Source organism: Equus caballus, chromosome 5, assembly GCF_041296265.1.
Source record: "Equus caballus isolate H_3958 breed thoroughbred chromosome 5, TB-T2T, whole genome shotgun sequence".
NCBI lineage: Eukaryota > Metazoa > Chordata > Mammalia > Perissodactyla > Equidae > Equus > Equus caballus.
In genome coordinates this window covers 100,313,383-100,336,382 of record NC_091688.1, presented here as the reverse complement: position 1 = coordinate 100,336,382, position 23,000 = coordinate 100,313,383, and the positions used below count along the sequence as shown (strand labels likewise).

The 23,000-nt window shown below is 39.5% G+C and overlaps 1 protein-coding gene across 3 annotated transcripts in view; it reads left to right on the top strand.

Moving 5' to 3' along the window:
- PDE4B (phosphodiesterase 4B) overlaps window positions 1–23,000 on the top strand; it is a 486,666-nt gene that overhangs the window by 92,008 nt on the left and 371,658 nt on the right. For all 3 annotated transcript variants that reach the window (XM_023641930.2, XM_023641932.2, XM_070268883.1), the window contains exons 2-3: window positions 2,874–2,986; window positions 9,274–9,512. In XM_023641930.2, coding sequence (XP_023497698.2) covers window positions 2,945–2,986; window positions 9,274–9,512 — 281 coding nt within the window. In that variant the 5' untranslated portion in view covers window positions 2,874–2,944. The remainder of the gene's footprint in view (window positions 1–2,873; window positions 2,987–9,273; window positions 9,513–23,000) is intronic.

Genomic DNA, 23,000 nt, shown 5'->3' with positions numbered 1-23,000 from the left:
AGTACATATTTAATATATTTAGGTCTTTCCTTCCAAACTAGACCTAAAATTCTTGAGGGCCAGATTTGCAGGGAGCTTCATTTGGATCCTATTATGCTTTGCGCACAACTCCGAAGATACAGTTAGGGTCTTGCTCTTCATTTCTGCTGGGGAAACATGAGCGTTGTTCCTCTCTAATGAAGGTAGTCTAGAGAGTTCCACTCCAGTTGTGTGTTTTATCCTATTTTTAAGTGCATTTCCTGCCCAGCGAATTGGATAAGATAAAAAAGTAAATTTTGCTTCATAGACTTTTCCAACTAATGCAGTCTGTGAAGCCATTTGTTTTAGAGCTCACTTTGCTTTCTGAATTTCTTCACAGAAACACCTCCCTCCTAATTATGATTCTTTGAAATTGACTGCAAATAACACGGGCATCTCGATAGTCCTGATGCTAAACATATCAGTCAAATGTGTTTCATTTTGCACCAGGATAGGATACAATGCTGCATGGATTCTATTAACTGGGTGAATTCAGTTGACAGTCTTTTAATAGGTATTTAGGAAACCATATAATTTATGAAGTAGCTATGGCCTAGACTTGGGCCCTAGCCCGTCACTGTTCCTTAGTTTCTTCGTTCGAGATAAGTAGATATTGTTTACTTCACAAAGAGATAGTTCCCCAAATATATGACACAAGAAGTTTTGTAGAAATAAAGTAACTTAAAAAATAAGTTAATATTCTCATGTACTTTGTGGGCCTTATATAAAATATATTATAATTATTATTATATATAATGATTTATATATAATCATATATATGAATTATATAATATGTAATATATTTTCATATATATTTATGTATATAATGATTTTTTGGCTCATAAAATAACACATCACAAAAAGAAATAAAAACCTCCTATAACTCATATAATGTCCACTGCTATAATTTTACACAGCTTCTTTAATATTTTTCTCTGATTGTATTTTTACATAGTTATAATCATTGGGTATATCTAGTTCTATATCCTGCATGTAAAACTGAAATTTTGAGTCTTGCTTTTTTTTTTTTTAACTTAGAAGTATAAACTTTTTCCCCCCACCTGTCTAGAGGCACTCAAGATTGAATATAACCGTGATCAAATATGTTTGCTATTTGTCTGCTTTTGCTGGATTTCAAGCAGCCTTTGAGTAAAAGCTCTGAAATCCTGCTTACGCGTCTGTGGTCAGTGTCGGAAGGGCTCAGTGCTGCAACCCTTGCTTGGTGTTTGCTTGGCATATTGAACCAAACACCTGAAGAGCCTGTGGGGTTCTCTCCCCGGAACACTTACGAAGGCAGGGTTTTTCCCTGCCCCCACTCTCCTATCTACTCTGTCAGCTTCACTACCAACTCCTGCATAATATAGTCAAATTATGTGTTAGGAATTCAACCCTGGTTTCCTGGGTGATGGTACAATGCCACTACTTAGTATTCCTAGTCACATAGCTACAATTCCATCACGCTCTTAATCTATATATATCTTTATGTTCAAGCAGCCGACTTTTCAGATCAGGCGTGCATTAAGAGTTTGAATGTACAGAGGGAGAAAACACAGGAGCTTCTTGAGCTCAGCAAAGATGCAGGACATTTTTGATACCAAGATCTTGAGAAACCACCATATGGACTAACGCTTGTTACATCTGATGATTTCTATAGTATATCTTTTCCAGTTCAATTCTGCAAACTCAGAATTCTTCATATTCTCTTGTAGACTATTGTGTGCCTGAATTTTAAATTTGGGCCTGAGTTTCCACAAACCAGGGACTAGTTTTCACTTGGAGCTGGCACATCCAGTGTGCACCCTTAAATTTTGGTAACTGAATTTTGGTAAGTGAAGTTGTTTGTTTCTGAAGTGGCTTCCAGTGATGTATACAAAGCAAATGTCGTAATCTGCAGTGTCTCTACCTCAAAATGGCCAGGTTTGTATGATTTCAACCAGGGAATTCTAGCTCTTTCTGACTAGTGGTTGCTAAAATTCTCGGTGATGGATACTTGCCTATGTATTTACACATGTGAGAGGTTTAAACTGATGGTAAAATTGAAATTAAGATTTTTTTGGTCAGGTATATTTTTTGTATTGGTCTATTTTTCTTTCTTTTCCTTTTTTTGACAACAGTATCAAATAGTCATATTCCTTAAATTCTAAATCTCCCATATTTTGGCTGTGCTACGTTGGCCAAATTATTTTCTGATCCTCTGTTCTCTTATTAGAAAACAAAAAGGGGCCAGCCTGGTGGCGCAGTGGTTAAGTGCACATGTTCCGCTTTGGCGGCCTGGGGTTTGCTGGTTCGAATCCCAAGTGCGGACATAGCACTGCTTGGCATTCCATGCTGTGGTAGGCGTCCCACATATAAAATAGAGGAAGATGGGCATGGATGTTAGCTCAGGGCCAGTCTTCCTCAGCAAAAAAAGGAGGATTGGCAGCAGTTAGCTCAGGGCTAATCTTCCTCATAAGAAAAAAAAAAGAAAAAAAGATGAAAATAATCTCACAGACTATTATGGGGATCAAATGAAATACTGTATGGGAAAGTACTTTTTAAAGTATAAAGCCCTTCACAAATACATATTATTTCTATATTCTTAATGATCATTGGTTATGTGGGAGCCTAGTTGTTCCCCTCTATACTTTTTCTCTCCTCCCAAATAGCTTTCCACTGATTTCTTGGATTTTTGTATTTTTTGAACCTATTTTCTCATATGTCAGATTTAATTGCCTTGGTAAATTGTGTTATTTACTTATACATGTACATCATATACACTCAGATGTTAGTTTGGAGAATACAAATAAGCCATGTGTTTGTATTTAACTAAGCATACCGAGCTGTTCTTTTTTTTGTGTGCCTTTTTTCCCCTGTAGGTCTTAAAAATTGTCAGAGAAGCTGCACTGAATAACAGACATCCTAGAAGGGGATATTTTCCACCTCTATAATGAAGAAAAGCAGGAGTGTGATGGCAGTGACGGCTGATGATGTAAGTCCCAAAAGTCAGAGTTGCCGGATTCCGCCCACTTTTTGTCTGCTCAATAGAGAAGTCACTCCCTAATCGTATCAATGGGCAGGCAGGCTTATTTAACAGCACCACTCTGTGACTAGGTGTTTCTGTGACCCTGAGGCTGCCAGCACCTGGACCCAGCACTCTGTGACGTAGAGAGCAGGCACGCTGCCCTCTCCACAGCTTGGAGCTCTGTGGTTCTCATTCCCATTCAGCAATCTCTGGTGTGTGCCCCCATCCTCACTCTTAGAAACTCTTCTCTCCACACTGCTAGCAGCTTCCTCACGACTTCTTCCACGTCTTCAGCCAGGTACAGCTAATCTGTGAGAGTCACCTCCCCATGGTGGAGTCTTTGACAACTACTTGTAAGAAGTTTGTGATGTACACATCCTCTGGGTCTCGGCTACGCAAGTGAGGTCCCCCCGACCTGCAGTAGCAGCATCACCTAAGTGTTCATTAGAAATGCAGAATCTCAGGGCACACGTCAGACCTACGCGTCAGCCTGTGTTTTAACAAGGTCCCAGGGGAACTAGAGGTGCCGGCTCTAGGCCATCTGAAGAAGACTGTGAGCTCACCATCTCCACAGCTTTCCATCTTGGCTGTCTGAGATTAATTATCTCCTTTGCTTTCCACTGACCAGCCCTCCATTAGTGTGGCTTTAATTGTCCAGTCCTTTCTCCGTTTCTGTTTGTAATAGAGCTAAAAAGTATATGTCACTAATCAGATATGCAGATGGCAAGGAGGGAGGGAGGAAAAAGAGGAAATTTTCCTTGCTCTCTGAAATAGCTCATCTTGTCGTTATACTCCTATTTCACAGATAGGGGAGAGGCTGGGAGGAACTTGAACTTGGCAATTAATGTAAAATGGTGTGTTTTGGATAAATGCCGGGTCTTTTGGGATTTCTCCCAGTTCTTCCTTCTTCCCTTTAACCACATGGCTTTGGGCAAAGGGGGGAAACTTAACAGTAATTAACATTATAGTAACAGGTGTGCAGTGTTGTCCTTTTCCACTAGTGCCTACTGTTGTCCTGTTGAGGACAGCTCATTTCCCCAGGTCTTTGGTACTCGGTCTCTGCCCTTGGTCCAGCACGCTTAGGCACGTGGCAGGTGACTGCTGTCAGTATGAGCAGTGCACCTTCGCTGCTCACTTGAGTTTGTCCTTTTCCTCCACTGCCCTCGTTCTTCACCTAACTTCTCACAGGGCTCTGGTAGTTTAAAGGACTCAGCTTTGCTTTATATCCAGCCTTCGCCTTTGGGCTGCTCACCACATGGACTCCTGGTCCCTTTGCCTCATGCTGCAGCAAACCCTCAGCAGGCAAGCTGAGGCTAATTCTCACCTTCCTCCTGTGTCCCTCCTTGTGGGAACTTCTAGGACCTGCAAGTGCAGAGGGAGACAGGCGTGCTATGAGGCTCTTGCCTTCAAACGCCCTCCTTTGCCACTGCCATTTCTACTCCTTTGTGTTGAGGGACCTACTTCGTGTTCTGTTCTCATCACCTGTGACAATACTGCCTTTCTTCATTTCTCCCTTCTCTGCCCCGTGACCACAAGGGAACTTCCCTTCAGTCACATTCTGAGTTCTCAGTTCTGACGGTAGAAAGCTATTTTCAGGGCTCCACGCTCTGCTCAGGGCATCCAAAGGAAAGCTTCTGGAATTGAGAAATCTCTTTTTCTCTTAAAAAAAGATTAAAGCTGGGGTTGTCCCTTAATATTATTTTATACTGTGTGTGCTAAGATTCTTTTTTTGAAAGAACAAAACTAAGCAATACATTCTGTCTATGAAAGATGGACAACCATTCTTTCTTTTTCATTGCATCCTTACAGTAAAAATCCTGATCCTGTCAGAGACAATTGTTGCCATGGTCAAAACAATTGTGCCACGTTGCACAAGAATGTGCAAAAAAGAAAAGCACGTTCAAAGACTATTAATGCCACCAAGAGTGGATAATTATAACCTAGATTTGCACTGTCCAACGTGGTAGCCACTAGCCACACGTGACTACTAAGCACTAGTCTGATTGGAGATGTACTATAAGTGTAAATTAGATCTTGGAGTTTGAATATATAGCGGTACAAATAGAAAAGAATGCAAAATATTTCATTAATATTTTTTGATATAGATTACATGTTGAAATAATATTTAGGATATACAAGGCTAGGTAAAGTATACCATTAAGAGTAAATTTATCTGTTTCTTTTTTACTTTTTCAATGTGGCTGCTAGAAAATTTAAAATTATACATTTGGTTTTCATTTGTGGTTTGCTCTTTATTTCTAGTGGACAGCGATGACCTAGAACTTTTCACTATGTACCTCAAACTTTGCGTACCATGCAAAAGATCATATGGAATGTTACACACAGTAGCTCCTCCCTCACAAACGCAACTTAGCAGATTTTATATTTTATATACCACACCCTTGACGTAAGTTTTCACCCCCTTAAGTCAGGGATATTTTATTTCATTTATTTCAACTTAGCAAACAAATATCCACATAGTGTTAATTTAGCACCTGTGGTGTGCCAAAAGCTGGTTAGGATCTAGAGAGTCAGCGAGAAACAGCAGAGTCCTTATCCCTGAGAGCTGACACTCCAGAGGGAAGGGTAGACATGGATAAATAAACTATAAAACACTCCCAGCTCTGATGAGGGCTGTTTGGAGAAACGAAGTTGTTCAAGGTGGCCAAAAGTGATTGCATGATAAGAATAGGGTGTTTGTGGAAGGATAATGTAAGGAGATGATACATGGACAGTGAGGGAGTGATGTTCTGATGTCAGGAAAGGGAAGCACATTTCTGTAAAGGAAAGAGCATGTGCAAAGGCCCTTTCTGCAGGCAGGACCCAGTGTTTGGCTCTGTGGGAATACACAAATGAATAAGCACGACTGCCGCCTTCATGTACCTGCAGTACACAACCGACTGTAATGGGAGACTTAATGTGATGAGTGACGTAGGAACAGTGTGCATTCACCACTTTGCATTCGGAAACTAAGTTCCAGAAATGAGGGGTAAATTAATTGCTATTCAAGTATTGAACACAAGCAATTAGCTGTGACTTAAAGGAATTGCAGTATAGTTTAGAGAGGAGGGAGTTGCAGGTTTGGGGAGGAGTTGAAAAGCGGAAAATGACTAAAGAGACTAGAAGAGAAGAACCAGGAGATACGTGCGTTAGAGACAGTGGGAGAGGGAGGGGAGGGGGAGTGGTTGACTGTATATAATATATATGGTGCCCTTGATAGGGCCCTAAGTGTCATTTGACGCTTCCCATAATTTCCAGAATTGACAAACTCTGGCCTATGGTCCGAGTTGAACGTGCACCTAAGCGCACTAGAAGTCCTTGGAAATACCTAATCTCACTTTTTTTTTTTTACCATAAGTTTAATCGGGAGAACTCAAAAATCAGGAAGCTCCCAAATGACTGGAATAGACAGACGAAAGACGAAACAACAGCAGCAGCAACAAAGCCCTGAGCATTAGGCACCGATGCGCCTCATGTGGACATCTCAGTGCTCCTCGCTTGGGTAGTTTTGATATGGGGATAGGACAGTTAATTTCTTTGGTGTCGCCTTCCCTTCCTCGCTGCAAACTCTTCCTACTTAGGTACAGCGGTTCACACTAGCTTTGCATTTGTGATAACCTATTGGAATTACATTGGCAAAAACACTGATTTTCAAACAAATGGTTATCCGGGAACGTGAGGATAATCCAACAGAAGGCTGTTTCCTTTGGGATTATAGAGACATAGGGTGAATTGGGGGCAGTAGGATACATTGTAAAATTTGTGATTTCCAGAAGTAAACGTCCAGTTAATGTTCCTTCCCCCCAAAATTTTGATCTGATGAATTGTATTGTCAGCCAGAATCGTGATAGTTAAAATAGGAAAATAAGTCCAAAAAATCACAAATTCAGTAATTGAGAATGTACTGAATCAGATTTTGCCTTTGAAGACATAAACAAGGGGAGTACTGTATAAGTTATTAGTATGAATTAAAGAGGTTGAGGTATTTTTGAATAAATCTACATGGCTTAATTAGTGTTTGTAAAACAACAGTAATGTTTTCAATGTTTAACTTGATTTATAAAAAGCTATTCCATTATGTTCTTTTGTGGCAAGGCATTTTCATGTTAACTGAGGCCTTTTGAAACAAATTCTTTTAACTTAAAGAATGACTTCAAATCTGTAAATTCAAGCCTGTTGGCAGGTCAGTGTGGGGGATATTTTGTGGTAGGTGTGACTTTGTTACTTTTCAAATAAGTCCCAAATAAATACCCATTTAGTTTATTTACTACAATTAAACCTATTTGGTAATATTTCCTTTTTCTAGAAGAGAAAAATATCCAATAACTTTATTAGGAGACCATGGTAGTTGGTGGTTGAGTTAAATGAGACTCTTATTTCTGTTCTCTGGTACAGTGTTCCTTGCTCAAGAGATGAAGTGTGTACTTAGGATGTTGGCTTCCAGATAACCAGTACTTTCTTTATATGAATATTTGGAACTGGACTGATTTATAGTTGTGAGTTCTGGCTTTTAGTTTGTTCTTAAATCTCTTCAGGAAGACGTTGTATATTCTGTTTCCTCAATTAGTCCCTAAGTCTTTTGAGAAAGAAATATATATACACTAAGCTTTCCCCTCAGCTGCTTGTTTCTAAAACATACACACAAACACACGCACCCACACACACACACACTGACCACAGTAAGTGCTAGGCGTATAGTTGGTTTTAATATAATAACCAGTTATAAAACACTGGACACATTCCAGAATATTTCAAACTCTGGAAAATTCTAGATTGTTTTGTTTTCTTCCTGTTATTGAATTGTGATTCTACTGAATTTCAAATAAATGGTGTTCTAAAACCATCAGTCAAGCACAAGAAAATATGACAATTTCTCATGTTCAGGTAGAGAGAGTGGGGCCCCTGAAAATTGTCAGGCCTATTCGTGTTCAGATTTCCATCATCTAAATGTGATCTTGTGTGGATCAGGTAGGTATACATCACTAGAATATAGAATCTGATTGCAGGTACTCTGCCTTTTTTTGTTGTTGTGTCCTTCCTAAGCGGCACAGTGCAAAACTATAATAGGTGTGAGATAAATATTTGTTGCTTGAGCCCAGGCAGACCCATAAACTTGAGTAAATGATTCTTGTATGAACTAGGATAGGAATGGGTGGAGGAGGGGGGCAGAGAACTTTTGTTTGTTTAAAGCTTAGGACGTCTCGTCCCGTGCTCTCCTAAGTCTATTTTGAAGGGCTAGTACGAAAAACCTGTCTTTTTAGAGCCACAGAATGACTTTCAGGAGAGAAACCTTGACCTGGTGGTAGGACTTCATTATTCCCTGTTAAAGCAAGAGTGGAGAGTGACAGTTATATCCTTTGAACTCCAAGTTGCTACGACTGGGCCTTTGCAGTGCTGTAGCATTTTCTCTCTTAGAGCTGGCGTGAATACTACATCAGGCAGAGGCTCATATGGGGCTCCCACTCCCAATAGTACCAGGAACCATAGTCACCAAGAGATGTAGGAAGAATGAATACTTCTTATCACTGGTTAGAGTACAATGTCTTCATCGTCTCACAAGTACTTCATTCATGTCAGCACCAGGGCATGAACTGGACACATGGCAGTTCAGTTCAGGACTGGACAAAGTCTACTCTTCTTTGTCTGGGCTCTTAGGTAATTTGACCAAAAAAAAAAAAAAAACACAAAAGAAAAGAAAACAAAAGAAAAGAAACTTCAACCCTGAGAAGACCTTTTGTGGAAAGCTTCAGTCTGTCACCCATAATTATCAACATCTTGCTGTCCTAAGATAGAAAATATTTTTACTTCAAAACAGTAAACAAGAAACTTTAGCTAAGATAGTTTGTCGCCATGTTGAAGAATGATAACACTGATTTCCAAAATATGTATTCAATTATAAGCTTTCATTCTAGCAAAATAAAAGAAAAAGAAAGAAAAAATACTTAAGAAAGAGAAAGAAAATGGAAGGGCCTCCAATCCATGTGCTGTAACTGGGAAATATTATCTACAGTCCTAAAGATCACCAAGAATATGCAACTGGTATATTCATTCTAAAAGCTGAGAATTAGAGCACCCTTCCTTGTTTGCCCTTAAGCTTCTGACGTCGATGTTAGCTTCTGGTTGTGAGCTCATGGATCAGGACTTTGTGAGTGACAGCTTGATCATTTAGTTTCTTAGTTTACTCTCTTGCGCATCATTTTAAACAGCTGAATTTCGTTCTCCTCTTCTTTTTTCTTCCCCTGTGGTTCCTCCAGAATGTTAAAGATTACTTTGAATGTAGCTTGAGTAAATCCTACAGTTCTTCTAGCAACACGCTCGGCATCGACCTCTGGAGAGGGAGAAGGTGCTGCTCAGGAAACTTGCAGTTGCCACCGCTGTCCCAAAGACAGAGCGAGAGGGCCAGGACTCCCGAGGGAGACGGCGTGCCGAGACCCACCACATTGCCTTTGACAACGCTTCCCAGCATCGCGATTACAACTGTGAGCCAGGAGCGGTGAGTAGCCTCAAAAGTAAACGTCAGTTCTAACTTTCGTTTTCCAGATACTCCAAATACAATTTCCTGCTTTTAAAATGTTAGTTATCTACGGGATAATGAAGGCTAGTGACATTTGGAGAATTTGTTTCCCTTTAGGTAGCAAGATGAGGCTTTTTAAACAGTGGGGATGTTTTCTGCCTCTTAAGATTGGAAGCAGGCTTTTGAGGAAGGAATGAGATGCATTTTTATTAAGGTCTAAGGTCAAGGGAAAACAAAATTAATCCCTATCTGTTTTTTTTAAAAGAACTATTCAGTGTGCATCAATATGCTTAAATTTAGAAAAGCAAAATTATATCAGAGTACCTGAAAGAATTATATATATAACATATATTTTATATATTATTTATATGGGTATATGACGGCAGATTTTCTTATTGCTGTATTCTATATATAATTATTCCTGGCTTCTTTTTATTTTAATTTCACTTTACTAATCTCAGTTTGTGATTATCTATAAAATAAAACATTTCATTTAAGTCAAAGGAGGAATGAAGATTGTGCTGTGAGAGACGCTTGGGCCATTTTGCAGAGTCTATATTTTTGACACAGCCTATTTTAATGTAGTGTTGAAAAGCTAATCAAGTACATATGATCTCGCAACTGTGGTTAAAATTGAATAATTAGCATTTTATCCTTTTTAAAACTTTTTCAAATATTTTCCTAGAATGGCTGGCTTATCTAAGATGGAGTTTGATTATTAAAATGAAAAATATTTTCTCTATAATTTATATAGCTTTAAAATGTAATAATATGGTGCTTTTAAGATCACTTTTTGTTTCAATCACTTATTAAAGAGAAGAACTGAACATGTTAAATTATTGTACGATAGTATTCCAGGAAATCACTAAAATCAGTGGTTTTTATGGTTTGCTGTATACCTGCCCAGTGCTGAGCTCTACAATGCTGATGAGCAGCCCAATATATCCTCATTGAACAATGCAGGGCATCTATTAGTTGGTGGTTATCAGATATGCTAAGAATTAGATCATTGAGACTCCAGCTATCACAGTTATGAGCATGAAATGTTCGCCAAACAGTTTGTATGTGATAGAGCAGCGTGTCAACACATCACAGGGAGAATGGGTTACAAATTTGAGAAGCACTGACTTACATCTTCTATTCAGCTGAATTAACATTAGAACAATCACAACCAATCACTGAGAACTAAATTAAGCATATTGCTCCCATATCCCTTACTCCATCACATAGCTTATGTGATCAGTCTTGATTATGCTTCTGCATAATTGCAGATTTGGAGCCTTAAAGATTTCCACAGATTTGTTTTTCAGCAAGTAGGCACTGGTACAGTTGTACCAATTGTTACAATATTGAAATGCTTCCACACCAGTTGGTAAAAGTGTGCTTTCCTGAGCTCTCTGATTGCCCCCAGTACCATCCCAGGCTCTTCCCCAGAAGTAAGTTCCTCACCATCCGGCAGCTAAAGAGATGGCTGGCACAGCAGGAGTCTGGTTTTGGCAGGGATTGGTGACATATCTGTCAGAATAACACTCTGGGTATAGTGTACCTTGGCAGATTTTGAGTTCTTTAACTCAAGGACACTTTGAGAGTTGTGGAATTGTCCCTTCAGAGAAGTATCAAATCCAGACTCTGACATTTGGGGCATGCTGTCTACCTCTCTAAATTGAGTATATTCTTCTGTAGAACGAGAGTAAGAGTACTCACGTCATAGGCTATTGTGAGGATTAGATGTGGTAATCTCTTAAGGTACTTAGCTTAGTAAAAAGCGTGTTATGCAATCAACAAATGTTAGTTTCTCTCCTCTTGATCATTATCCAATAAAGCCTTTGAAAATTAGAAGCCGTGCTTCAAGTATCAGTAGCCTCATGCTGGGTGTCAGTAATTTGGAGTGAAATGGAGGATTTAGCCATTATCCAGAGACTTTATGCTGTGCAAAAAATATCACATATTAGTAATTCATTCATAACATGTCTGTTTTATTTCAGTTACTTTGATACCTTTTAATGAATAGGAGTATTCAGTCATTGACTGTAAATTTGTTTTTAAATATAAGCAACTGAAAGCGTTTCTATACATCCCTTATAAATGCTTCCATTGGAATATTGATAGTTGAAGACTGGTGGATCTGCTAGCAGAGGAATCTGTTTGAAAGATCATTTGATTAGAAGTGAGGAAGTAGGGTTCCAGGTATCATCACTGCCATCAACTTGAAAGTTCACAGAGGTAAGGGGTGCAGCCTGTGACAACATGTGAGAAAGAAGTATACTTACCACTTAGAGCACTGAGAATATAGAATCTGTCTCCATGTCTAGTCCAGGGGTCTGCAAACTTTTTCTGTAAAGGGCTAGATAGTAAATATTTTTGGCTTTGTGGGCTTTACGGTCTCTGTTGTGACTATTTAACCCTGCTGTTACAGTGTGAAAGAAGCCATAGACAATGTGTAAATGTCAATTGATGAGCCCTGTTCTATACTAGAAGAAGTCTCTAGAACACGAATCCTGCTCTGATAATTGCTTTGACAGTTACAACTGGGTGAAACTGACTTTGAGTTCCTAGGTGGTATTTTAAATACGTCATAAGTATGGGACTGTGTCTATAGATCAAGTCTTTAAAGCCAGTGAAGGAATTCAAGAGAGTACAAATGAAAGGCGTTGCCCAATGTATACAAGGTTAAATAGAAAAACACTGATGTCAATTTAGCCCTTGTTTGAGGAGAGCACATTGATGAAGGGAGCTGGCCATCACTGCAGACAGTAGGCCTGGATGTCAGGATAATGGTTTAATTTACCATGGAGAAAGAAAGAGTGAGAAAGGACCTGAGTCCAGTTGGGTGAACTTCCACCTGGTTACTTTTTGGATGAGTTTCTTCATCCCACAAAAGCCCAAATGAACAAAAATGGAGATAGTAATCCCTACTTTTCAAAGTTGTGGTGAGATTAAAGGAAATGTCTGTGATGCGTGTAGCATAGTAACTACCACTTAGTGGTTATTTTTATGTTGTTGTTATTGTTGTTATTTTATAGTTACATATAGACTGAGTAGCCAGAATTATGCATTTTTTATTATTGGAAGTTGTGGAGAAACTTTACTACCTGAGTTATTGGAACCAACTTGGAATTAAGATGAAAGAAGTCAGATGTGAAAATAACACGTCATCTTTATTGCTTACAAAGTTGATATTGGTATATGTAATAGTGGGCTTCTAACACTGAACGCCGTAATTACACAGACTTACCACCCAGCAACAGGAGCTGTTGGACCTGGGTAGGCATCCCCCTCAGAGGGAGAATCTACCCCTATAAATCTTGTAGCATGGGGGAGCTGTAGAAATCCTGCTCATATGAGAAAGAAGGGAGGAAGGACTGAGTTGTGCATGCCCACTTTCTCCTTCTAGAAACACCAACACAGATTAAATTACTCCTTCTTTCTGGGGAAGACTGAGTAAGGAGGCAGAGGAGGCTGGGAATATTAACTGATGGCATTCTTGACACTTGGAAGACACATCAAAGAGTCGAAAAAACATATTCTTCCTTAACAGTCTCAGACTTTTTTTTCCCCTTTTCATCGTGAGTCTGGAATCACACCAGGGATGTGGCTGTTCTTTAGAGGGAGGTATCAGGAATATATCCACACAGTCTTGCTGCCATCTTTGTGAGACTGTTCTTCTAATACCAAACACTGCTTGAGTATGTAAAGGTAATACATCTGAACTCAAAGCTTCTTGCCCTTCTAAATTAAAGTGCAAGGAAATCTAGGCCTCAGATTTATTCACTTTATCCTCTCAATTTTCCAATTTTCCAACACTGGTAACACTAGTGAAGGTCTTAGTAGAGTTACAGAGTCAGAATGCTCTGCATTTAAGCATCCACGGGGAAGGGAGAGGGGTGGGAAAAATGCACAGCAATGCAGTGGTAATGTTTTAGTTCTGTTGGGTAGGCGCATATGTTCCTTTGTATATCGGATGTTATATTAAGAATGATACTAGAGGACAAAATAAAACTTTAAAAAAGCAACAATTAGAGCTGAGGAAGAAAAGATAGCAATAAAATAATACTCTAAAGATTTTTGTTAGTGAAAGGAAAGAGGGGGCATGGAAGCTGATTGGGGTAGATGAGATTAAGGAAAAGTGTTATAATGTGGGGACTTTCTTGTGTATGCTGAACAGAAGGAACCAGCAGATGGGGAGCGATTGAAGATGAGAGAGACGGGCAATAACTGATATAGAACATAAAAGGGGGAGCACAGGGGGAAAGATGAGCTTTAGGCAAGATTTGGAATTTCTTCTTCTGAGATATGTAAATCCAAGGCAGAAAAGCATGAACATGTTGGAAATGACAGGGAGAGAAATGGGAGAACCTCATTTCCAAAGGTGGGAATCAGTGGTTGTCAGATGTTAGAGTACATCAGCATCACCTGGAAGCGTTATTGAAAAGCAGATGGCTGGACCTCAACCCTAGAGTTGAGAGTCGGGGCTGGGACCTGAGAATCTGTAGTTCTAACAGATCCCAGGTCATACTTATGGTACTGACTTGGGGACCACATTTTGAGGACTCTGGCCTGTTTTTCTTAATGAAGTAGGTGGTTGGGTCATCTGCTAAGAATAAGGGGGTGTGGGCCTATACTTTCCTTTCAGCTAAAAGCGTACATTGTTCCAGATGACCACGCATGAGTTTTTGTCTGGCGGCAGTTCTTTTTTCTATGTCATGCCAACTGACCTGTGAGGGGATTGAACTCCTAGGTGTTAGACAACAGTACTGGTTATATCTCAATAATACAATAGAACTATTGTCAGCCACGTTTTGTGTTGGATAGGAAGAGGCACAGAGAGATAAAGAAGGCAGGGAATCTTGTTCCAGTGTTTTCTTAATGGTGCACTTTTTTGTAAGAAACTGTTCTGGTTTCTCCCTTGTTATTCCCTCAAAGATGATTATAAATATCAATTCGCTTGTCTCCCACCTCCGTCTGCCTGAGGCTGTGCTTTGCCACTCTGAATGTTTCCGTTGTGAACATGATGATTCTATTTGGGCATCTTTTAACTTAGGTGTGATGTCCTTAATGTTCCCTGTCCCAACTTTCACCCCTGTTAGGAAGAGTGGTGCCAATCTCCCTGCTCTGCCCAGAAGGCTGGAAGCATTTCAACCCCCCTCATTGTCAGGGAGGGGAAAGCGGTCAGTCTGCTGAGGTGGTCGCTCAGAAACATGGGATGTGCTTTATTGCTCCCACAGTCTGTCGCAAGTTTACAGTCTGATGGGGTTTTCAATAAAAATATTTTATACTTTTGGGCTGCCTCTCAACTGCAGATCCTAACGCCCTGTTTTAAAGATCAAAATACCCACAGATGCTGTAAGCAAATGCCATAGATTCAACAAAGGCTGGTGTGAGGATGGGAAATTGATGACACACACATCTGTTTAGCTCTCCAGGCTTTACCCCCCACTGAAATCCTTTGGCTACAGAAACTGCCTTTGTGACTTGTGCATCAAGCATTTCACTCTACAAGTCAGCCGTTCACAAAGTGCCTCTGGGCTGCCCATCTCAGGTATGTGAGATAATGGACAATGGATATTTAAAATCTTGTGTCATCCCCTGCACACCTCATTGCTTGTATATTCTGTTATCAGTCAGGTCATAATTATGTTAGAATATGGGAAATGCAGATTTCATACAGAAAGTACTTAGGATAGGATCTGGCCTATATGCTTATAATAATTGGTGTCATACTTTACACATATATAATATCCTCACTATAATATATTGTAGTATATAATGTCATTTCCATCCTCTATTTTATTTAAATTTAACTCCATGACAACCCTGTGAGGTAAGCAAGGAAAATGGTCAGAGTAGGACAAATGTGCCAGGCCCTGGGATGTGTGGGAGAAAAGCTCTAATTTCCATTCTTTCCTTGTCTTCAGCAGTAAGAAAACTCCGGAGTTATAACTGAGCACACAGCTACCCAGAAAATAGACTGTGCTTTTCAGGCTTTCTTGCAGCTTCTTCCTAGTCTAGCTAGAATCTAGATTCTGGCCAGATAGTCCCCTTGAAAGAAAAGAACATCCTTCTCCTTCCACTCTCCCCTTTTCTACTGGCTGGAATGAGTATGCAGTGGTGAGATTTCTTGTGCTGTGTGGCCAAAGTAACACCACAGGCCTGATGGAGCATTAAAACCGAAGGGCCCCGAGCCATGTGACAACTTCATGGAGAGCTGCCATACCAGACTGAATTTTAGTGTACAATAAATACAATTCTATGGTTGTTTGGAGTTTCTCTCTGTTACATCAGCTGAACCTGTATCATAAATAATTCTGGGAAACATATACAACTGTGGTAGAGTTTATGTGAAGGGGATGGCCAGATCGTGAATCCCACAAAGGCAGTCGTCTAAAAGTACATATAAGTTAAATAAGCATGTTGCATACAGCTGAATCTGTTAAGCTTAATATACTATTTTTCAAAATAAGTACTAGCTACACTTTGCACGCAATGAGGAGGTTTATAGAATGTCCAAGCTGGTCAGCTGGTTGCTCCTCAGACAAGAAAGACCCACTTGTGCAAAGTACTTCCATTTGGGTGTGCCAGCCAGTGTGACGAGAGCTGAATATCCCTTCCTTATAACTTATCTTTTGTACTTTCCTATCTTAAGTAAATTGGTTAATTAATTGATAAAAGCATGTCTGTTCATTGAAATGCAAGCTGATTACAGTGGTAATTACAATAATTAACAGAAAACTGTAGACTGAAATAATGAGATAAAGGAAATAAACAGGATGATATGATAGGGTGAGTGTTAAGTGAACAAAGGAATGGTGCTTTAGACAAGGTAGCTGTGGAAGTTCTCCAAGAGAGAGAACATTTGATTGATACCCAAATGATGACAGGCAGCTGTGTATACAAAAAGTAGGGGAAGGGGAGAAAATTCATAGGCAGAGGGAAGAGAAATATAGAAGCCCTGAGGGGGGCAACTGCCTTGTATATTTGAAGAGGAGAAAGGAGGCTGCAGCACAGAACGCAAGGGAGAGAAAGGAGCTGGCAGTGCCGAGGCTGAGAGCGGCTAGATCACCTGGTCACCTACAGGCTCTGGTCAGGAGTTTTGTTTTATTCTAAGTGCCATGGGAAGCTATTACAAAGTTTTTAACAAAAATGTGACATGGTCCGACTTTTAAAAAATAGTGTTTTGGGTATGGGTATAATGATATATAGGGGCGAAGTGGAAGCAGGCACTATTGAAGGAAGATGATTTGAAACAGGGCAATGCCAGAGGAGATGGAGAGAAATGAAAGGATTCAGTTGTTTTTTAAAAGTAAATTGGTAGGGCTTGCTATAGAATGCACATGGGAGTCTGGGAAAGGAAAGCGTCAAGAACCGATCCCGTGCCTTTTGCTTGAGCAGCTGTGTTGACAGTGGTACCATTTGTTGAAATTGGAAACACCTGGGGAAAGAATTTGGGGCATATAAAGCAAAAGGCCCATTTTGGACAAGTCAAGTGTGAAAGGTGCCAATGAGTTGTGATGGCCATACACAGTTAAGTATATAAATCTGGGCTTCAGAGGAGAAAGACAAATCTGGTAAGTCATCAGAAGAAATGTAGTATTAATACTTTAAAAGTTCATTCCATTTATGAAATATTTAAAACAAATTAAAAGTGCAGAAAACAATTTAACAGACACCATCTATTGATATACCTGCCATTTAGATTTAATAAATGTGACACTTTGCCTTTTTTTTTGCTTCAGAACTTTTAAAACTATAAAGTTGTGGATAAAGAAGTGAGAGCATTCTTAAGGATGTTGGGAAGACAGTGTCTTGAATGCATCTCAGTTCTCACTCACTCCCAACTATACCTTTTCCGTCAGCAGACAGGTCCTAGAGGATAAGAATGAAGCCTCAAGTTCTGTCATGGTCTTACCAAAGAAAGTTCTCTCCTTTGGGAAGAGGAAAGCTTGGAAGTCAGTGGTGAGGAGCCCCAGGATGAGAATCAGAATGCCTGCACCCTGCGACAGCTTAGCCCTTAGGAACTCATGATCTCACACGAATTCACACCTATAGGAATATACCTAATATTGTATTTTTGGATTCCTGGACACTGAGAAACAATCAAACAGGTGGGCTAGATCCTTTCTGCCTCTTCTGTTGGGAGAACATGAAGAGGCCAGAAGAGGAAAATCAGAGAGATTTCCTCCTGATGCCTTGATGTGAATACTAATAAGGTACCAACCCCCACACCACTGAATTATAAGAATGGAAACTTGCCAGACTGTGACCACCTAATGAACCCCATTACCTTACGCCCCTGTGAGCAGGCCAGGGCAAATAACAACGCAACTAAGGGTATTGAGTTACCAGAGGAATGAAAAGCAAGGAGAAAACCCAGAAGAGGTTCCTCATGAAACAGAGTTACTGGGGGAGACAGAGGCTGACGTAAGGCAAAAAACAAAGTGCTCAGGAAGATTCAGGCACAGCATAAAAAAAAGAAAGACTTTCTGGAACCAAAGCAAATTTTTTAAAGTAAAAATTCTGCAAATAAATTGAATCAGAGTAAAATTTTTGAGATTAAAAATAGCACACAATGTAGACACAAGCAAACACACAACACACATCCACGTACACAGACTAATGTCCTGGAAGATCAAGTAGTAGAACCATCTCAAATGTCGGAGAAAAAATACAGAGACTTAGAAATCTTTAAAGAAAAGAAAAAACACTAAGAAGCTAGTTCAATTAGCTCTAACATGTCAATAATAAGAGTTCTAGAAGAAGAAAAATACAGAGATGAAAGCCATGGAATAATCAAATAAGTACCAACCAAATATTCTCCAGATTTTAAGACCTGAGTCTGAAAAGTGGAAGGGAATTCTAGGCAAGATTCATGACAACAGACTCTTAATTAGACATGTTCTAGTAAAGCACCTGAATTTCAGTTGTATATCAGAAAAAAAGGTCTTTAAGCTTTCAACTGGAAAGAACAATTCAGTTATAAGAGAAAAATATGTAAAGTGAGATTCGACAATTAATCTTCAACACGAGAAGGTAAATAACAGAAGAGTTTCCTCTGTAGACCGCTAGGAAGAAAGAGCTGCAACCCAAGCCTCCTGTATTTAACCAACATGTCATTCACACCTGTGTTGGGTGAAATGATGGATGTGATTAATGTTAAGGACCTCGAGACAGGGAGAGTATTTTGGATTATCCAGGTGGATTCAATTCAGTCACATATATTCTTAAACATAGAGAACCTTTCCTGGATGCAGAGAACCAGAGAAATGGCAGTGTGAAGACTTGGCTTCTAGTTTTGGTGATGGAGGAAGTGGTCATGAGGCAAGGAATGGGTGGCCTCTAGAAGGAGAAAAAGGCAAGAAAATGTATTTTCCCTTAGAGCATGCAGAAAGGAATGCAGCCCTGCTGACACCTCGATTTTAGCCCTGTGAGACCTGTCTTGGACTTCTGACCTACAGAACCGTAACGTCTTAGTCAGGTCAGGCTGCTCTAACAAAGTGCCATAGGCTGGGTGGCTTATAAACAACAGACATTTACTTCTCACAGTTCTGGAGGCTGGAATTCTGAGATAAGGATGCCAGCATAGTCGGGTTCTAGTGAGAACCTTCTGGGTTGCAGACTGCCATCTTTTTGTATCCTTCTGTGGTGGAAGGAGACCTAGCTAGCTCTCTGGAGAGTCTTATGAGGACACTGATCACATTCATGAAGGCTCCACACTCTTTTCCCAGTTACCTCCCAAAGGTCCAACCTCTAAATACATCAGGATTAGAGTTTCAACCATAGGAGTTTTAGGAGGAAACAAACATTCAGTCCATTGAATATAAAACAATAAATTTATGTTTTTTTAAGCCACTAAATTTGTGGTAATTTATTATGGCAAGAATAGAAAACTAATACCACCTCTCATGGGGGAAAAAAGGGTATTTGTAGAGATAGAATGGTTTAGAGCATTTATCATCTACGTACCCAATCTGAGGAAAGTACTCAATAAAGAGCTATAACAAGGAACAATTTAAACAGAAAACTCGAGATAGTAGAAAATAAAAAGTGGAAACAGGGATTAGAAATGAACCTTGCAATATGTAAAGTTAAAACTAGGTGGATAATTGTATACTCTTGGGGAATATGTAATACAAGTGATGAATAAGAATTAGGGAATAAAAATGAAATGATGAGAAGAAAATTCATAATAACCTGGAAATAAACATAGTAACCATTTCAGCACAGCCTAGGACTTGGGGTTTCAATAACATCCCTCCAAAGTTCTCTTCTGAATAGCGGGGGAGGGGGAATATTATAAATGTCCGATTACATTTGGGGGAAGTGAGGGAAGAGCACATAATGGTCTGGGACATAGTTGATATTTTGTGGTCATGTGATAGTAGAGAAGTTGGTTGGATTATAAGCACTGGAAAAGGGAAAGCGGCCATTAATAAAATGCAAAAGTGCAGTAGTCTTTCCAAATTAAAGTGGAGGGAAAAGAAATAAATATCAATGTAGTCAAATAAGAAAAAAAGAAAAGTACAAAGAGGATAGAACAAAGTGGACCATTTCCTCTTTTGCTTTCGCTTTATAAGGTTGGTAATTATAAGGAAAATTGAAAGTGAAATACCTATGCTCCAACAGCAAATGCGAAGGGACTAAATGATCTCCTTAAAAGACACAGGATCTCAGACTGGGTACTGTGCCCCTTAAGCGTCGTGCTGTATTTAAGAAACACAGTTAAAATAAAATATTAGACAAACTTTGACAATACCTATATGGGAAGTGTTGATAAAATGTAAGTTCTGCTTCAAAAACACAGCAGCTACAGATGTAAAAAAGTTCTCTAGGCCTGAAATGAAACAGAAAAACAAAACAGGGGATAAGGGTGAATCTGCCGGCTGGCTGGGCCCAAGAGTGGAAACAGAAACTGAAAAACTGTTGAAGGCTGTCAGCTGGGGTCTTGGCTCTCTGCCTGGCCCGGGAATTGTGGAGCTAGAAATATTGCAAGACAGAGACACAATCTTACCTTTCTAAGGTTCACACATCATTTGGGAAGCGGTAAAAGTTATAAGTGTCGTGTTAGACTTTAATAAATCAAGAAAGCGTTTGTAATCTCAGCAAAGACTATACAGTTTGGATAATTGAAAAGACTCAGAAGATTTCTCAGAGCATACTCCTGGAAGCCTCTTAACAAAGGATAAGGGACTGCAGGAGAAAAGGGTGCGGAAGGATGCCAAGAGGAGCTCCCAGGGTCCTTTCTTAGCTGAACAAAGTGCACTTTGTCTCCGGATCGTGAACCACCGGGATGCATGTGAGGAATTTTGTGTCAGGAAAGCTCTGGTGAAAGTTTCCAGGGGGATCTCTTATGCTCCCTTGGTCCCATAGCCAAGTCAGACTCTTTAACTGGTTACAACAGGTGTAAGCCATCAACAAACAAGCTGGCGCTGGGTGCAATCAGGGGAGTGTTAACCTTTTAACAGCACACTATAGATTCTCATTGTTATCTTGACCAAGAATCAGTGTGTGGCTTCCAGTTGTCCTTGGACATAAGCAAAGAAATCTCCCAGTCTAGCTGTAATTTTGCTCTATATTACATAGTCTACCTACCTGACACCTCAAGACTTCTTCTTCTTTTTTTTTTTGGTGAAGATTGGCCCTGAGATAACATCTGTGCCAATCTTCCTCTACTTTTTATATGGGATGCCACCACAGTGTGGCTTGATGAGCAGTGTGTAGGTCTGCACCCAGGATTGGAACCCTTGAACCCCGGGCTGCCAAAGTGGAGCGTGTGAACTTAACCGCTATGCCACCAAGCCGGCCCTATTGATCAAGCCTTCTTAATTATACATTGCTAATTACCGTTCTTTTTCCTGCATCTTTTACACCGTTTATGGATCAAAGAAAAAGCAAAAGTACAAATATCAAAATACTATTTATTTGTTTCATCCAACAGAGTATACATATTACTTTAAAAAAATAGTTCAGTTTTCCAAATATCCAGCATAGATTTGTTTAAAATCATGCACATATTTGTCAACCCTTTTACCTCCTTTCTTCACCAAAATGTGAATTTTGTGTAACGTATCAATAGATTGATTTAATGTAAAGATTAATTGATTACCAAGTAAATCTAGTTCCTCCTCTGGCCAATCACCTTCCGTTGGAAGAACGTCCGGTAGGGGAATTGATTCAATTTCCCAATACATTCGATCATTGATATCAGTATTATAATAGTTCTTTTAAATAGTCAAATTATTCTTACCAATTACTTCATTATTACACTAAATAGTAGTTACATGAATGATTTAGACTAAGATCATTACAAAATGTCAGAATTAACTTCCCCACAAGAGCAGCCTTTGCTCATATAACAAATGTTGTCATGGATTGGGGTATAAATTAAGGGCCAAATTTCCGTAAGTTCTGATTTTGAGTCTCTTCTGGGCATAGCCACAGCCCCGTTTCATACTAGAGGATTGCACTGACACAGGCTCCCAATGGACCTTATATTTAAGTGATACCCATCTTCCTTCATCTGTAAAATTCTAGTCAATTGTAATAGATTTTCAGTTCTTACTAACTGCACTATTTGGCTATATTTGATTTTTGTTATACATAGGGCCTTGGCAGTTAGAGAACACCTACGCAAATTACAATCTCTGTTTCTGAACTTCCATAGGCTAGGGAACCATAACCGTCCCCAAATTTTATTCCTTGTACTTTTGCTACCCAGGTCCTGGGCTGTGGTCCACAAGACACCTCTGCTTCCATCTGGAGGAACATACTTCACAGTCCCCCTTGGGTCAGCACGCACGCTCTTTCCCATATTTGAGCTCTAGCATGTTAACTATCTGTTGAATGGTTGTCTATGTTTATGAAGCTGTGTTATCTGTCCAGGCCACTTTTTATTCTGTCCCTTATTCCTGAAACAGCATTCCTTTTAAGCAGTAAATACAGGCCAATACATCCTTTTCCTTGGTATGACTCTGTATTAGGGTCGAATTTGGCTTATCCCAGACCTTTTAGATCTAGGCCAATTTTCCCAGTATTCATTTAGAACAATAACAGTTTCTTTAACAAACATGTTATTGTCATAGAATGTGTATTTCTTGACTGTAGGTTGAATATATATTTTGGAACCAAAAATGCTGAGTTCCCCATATAGGTAGTTTCCAAATATGTTTTGTTTGGGTGTGTGCCTTTTTAGTAGTGGAGGTCTAATAAATTGTCAGATTTTTCAAATGTTAAGAATCATTGTTTTAGGATAATTTCCTTTTTAACTTGTATTGATGTTATGCCATTCATTCATTGGATCATTCATTTCTCAAGTATTTATTGCCATAATTTTCCAAGATTGAGAATGTAGGAAGAACATATTTATGTGAAAGAAAATGTTGTCAGGCAGTGGAAGTTATTTGTCTAGCTCAGGAGCAAGATTAGGCGTAGAGATGCTGATTTGTAAGTCCCGGAAGATAAAATGATAGTTGA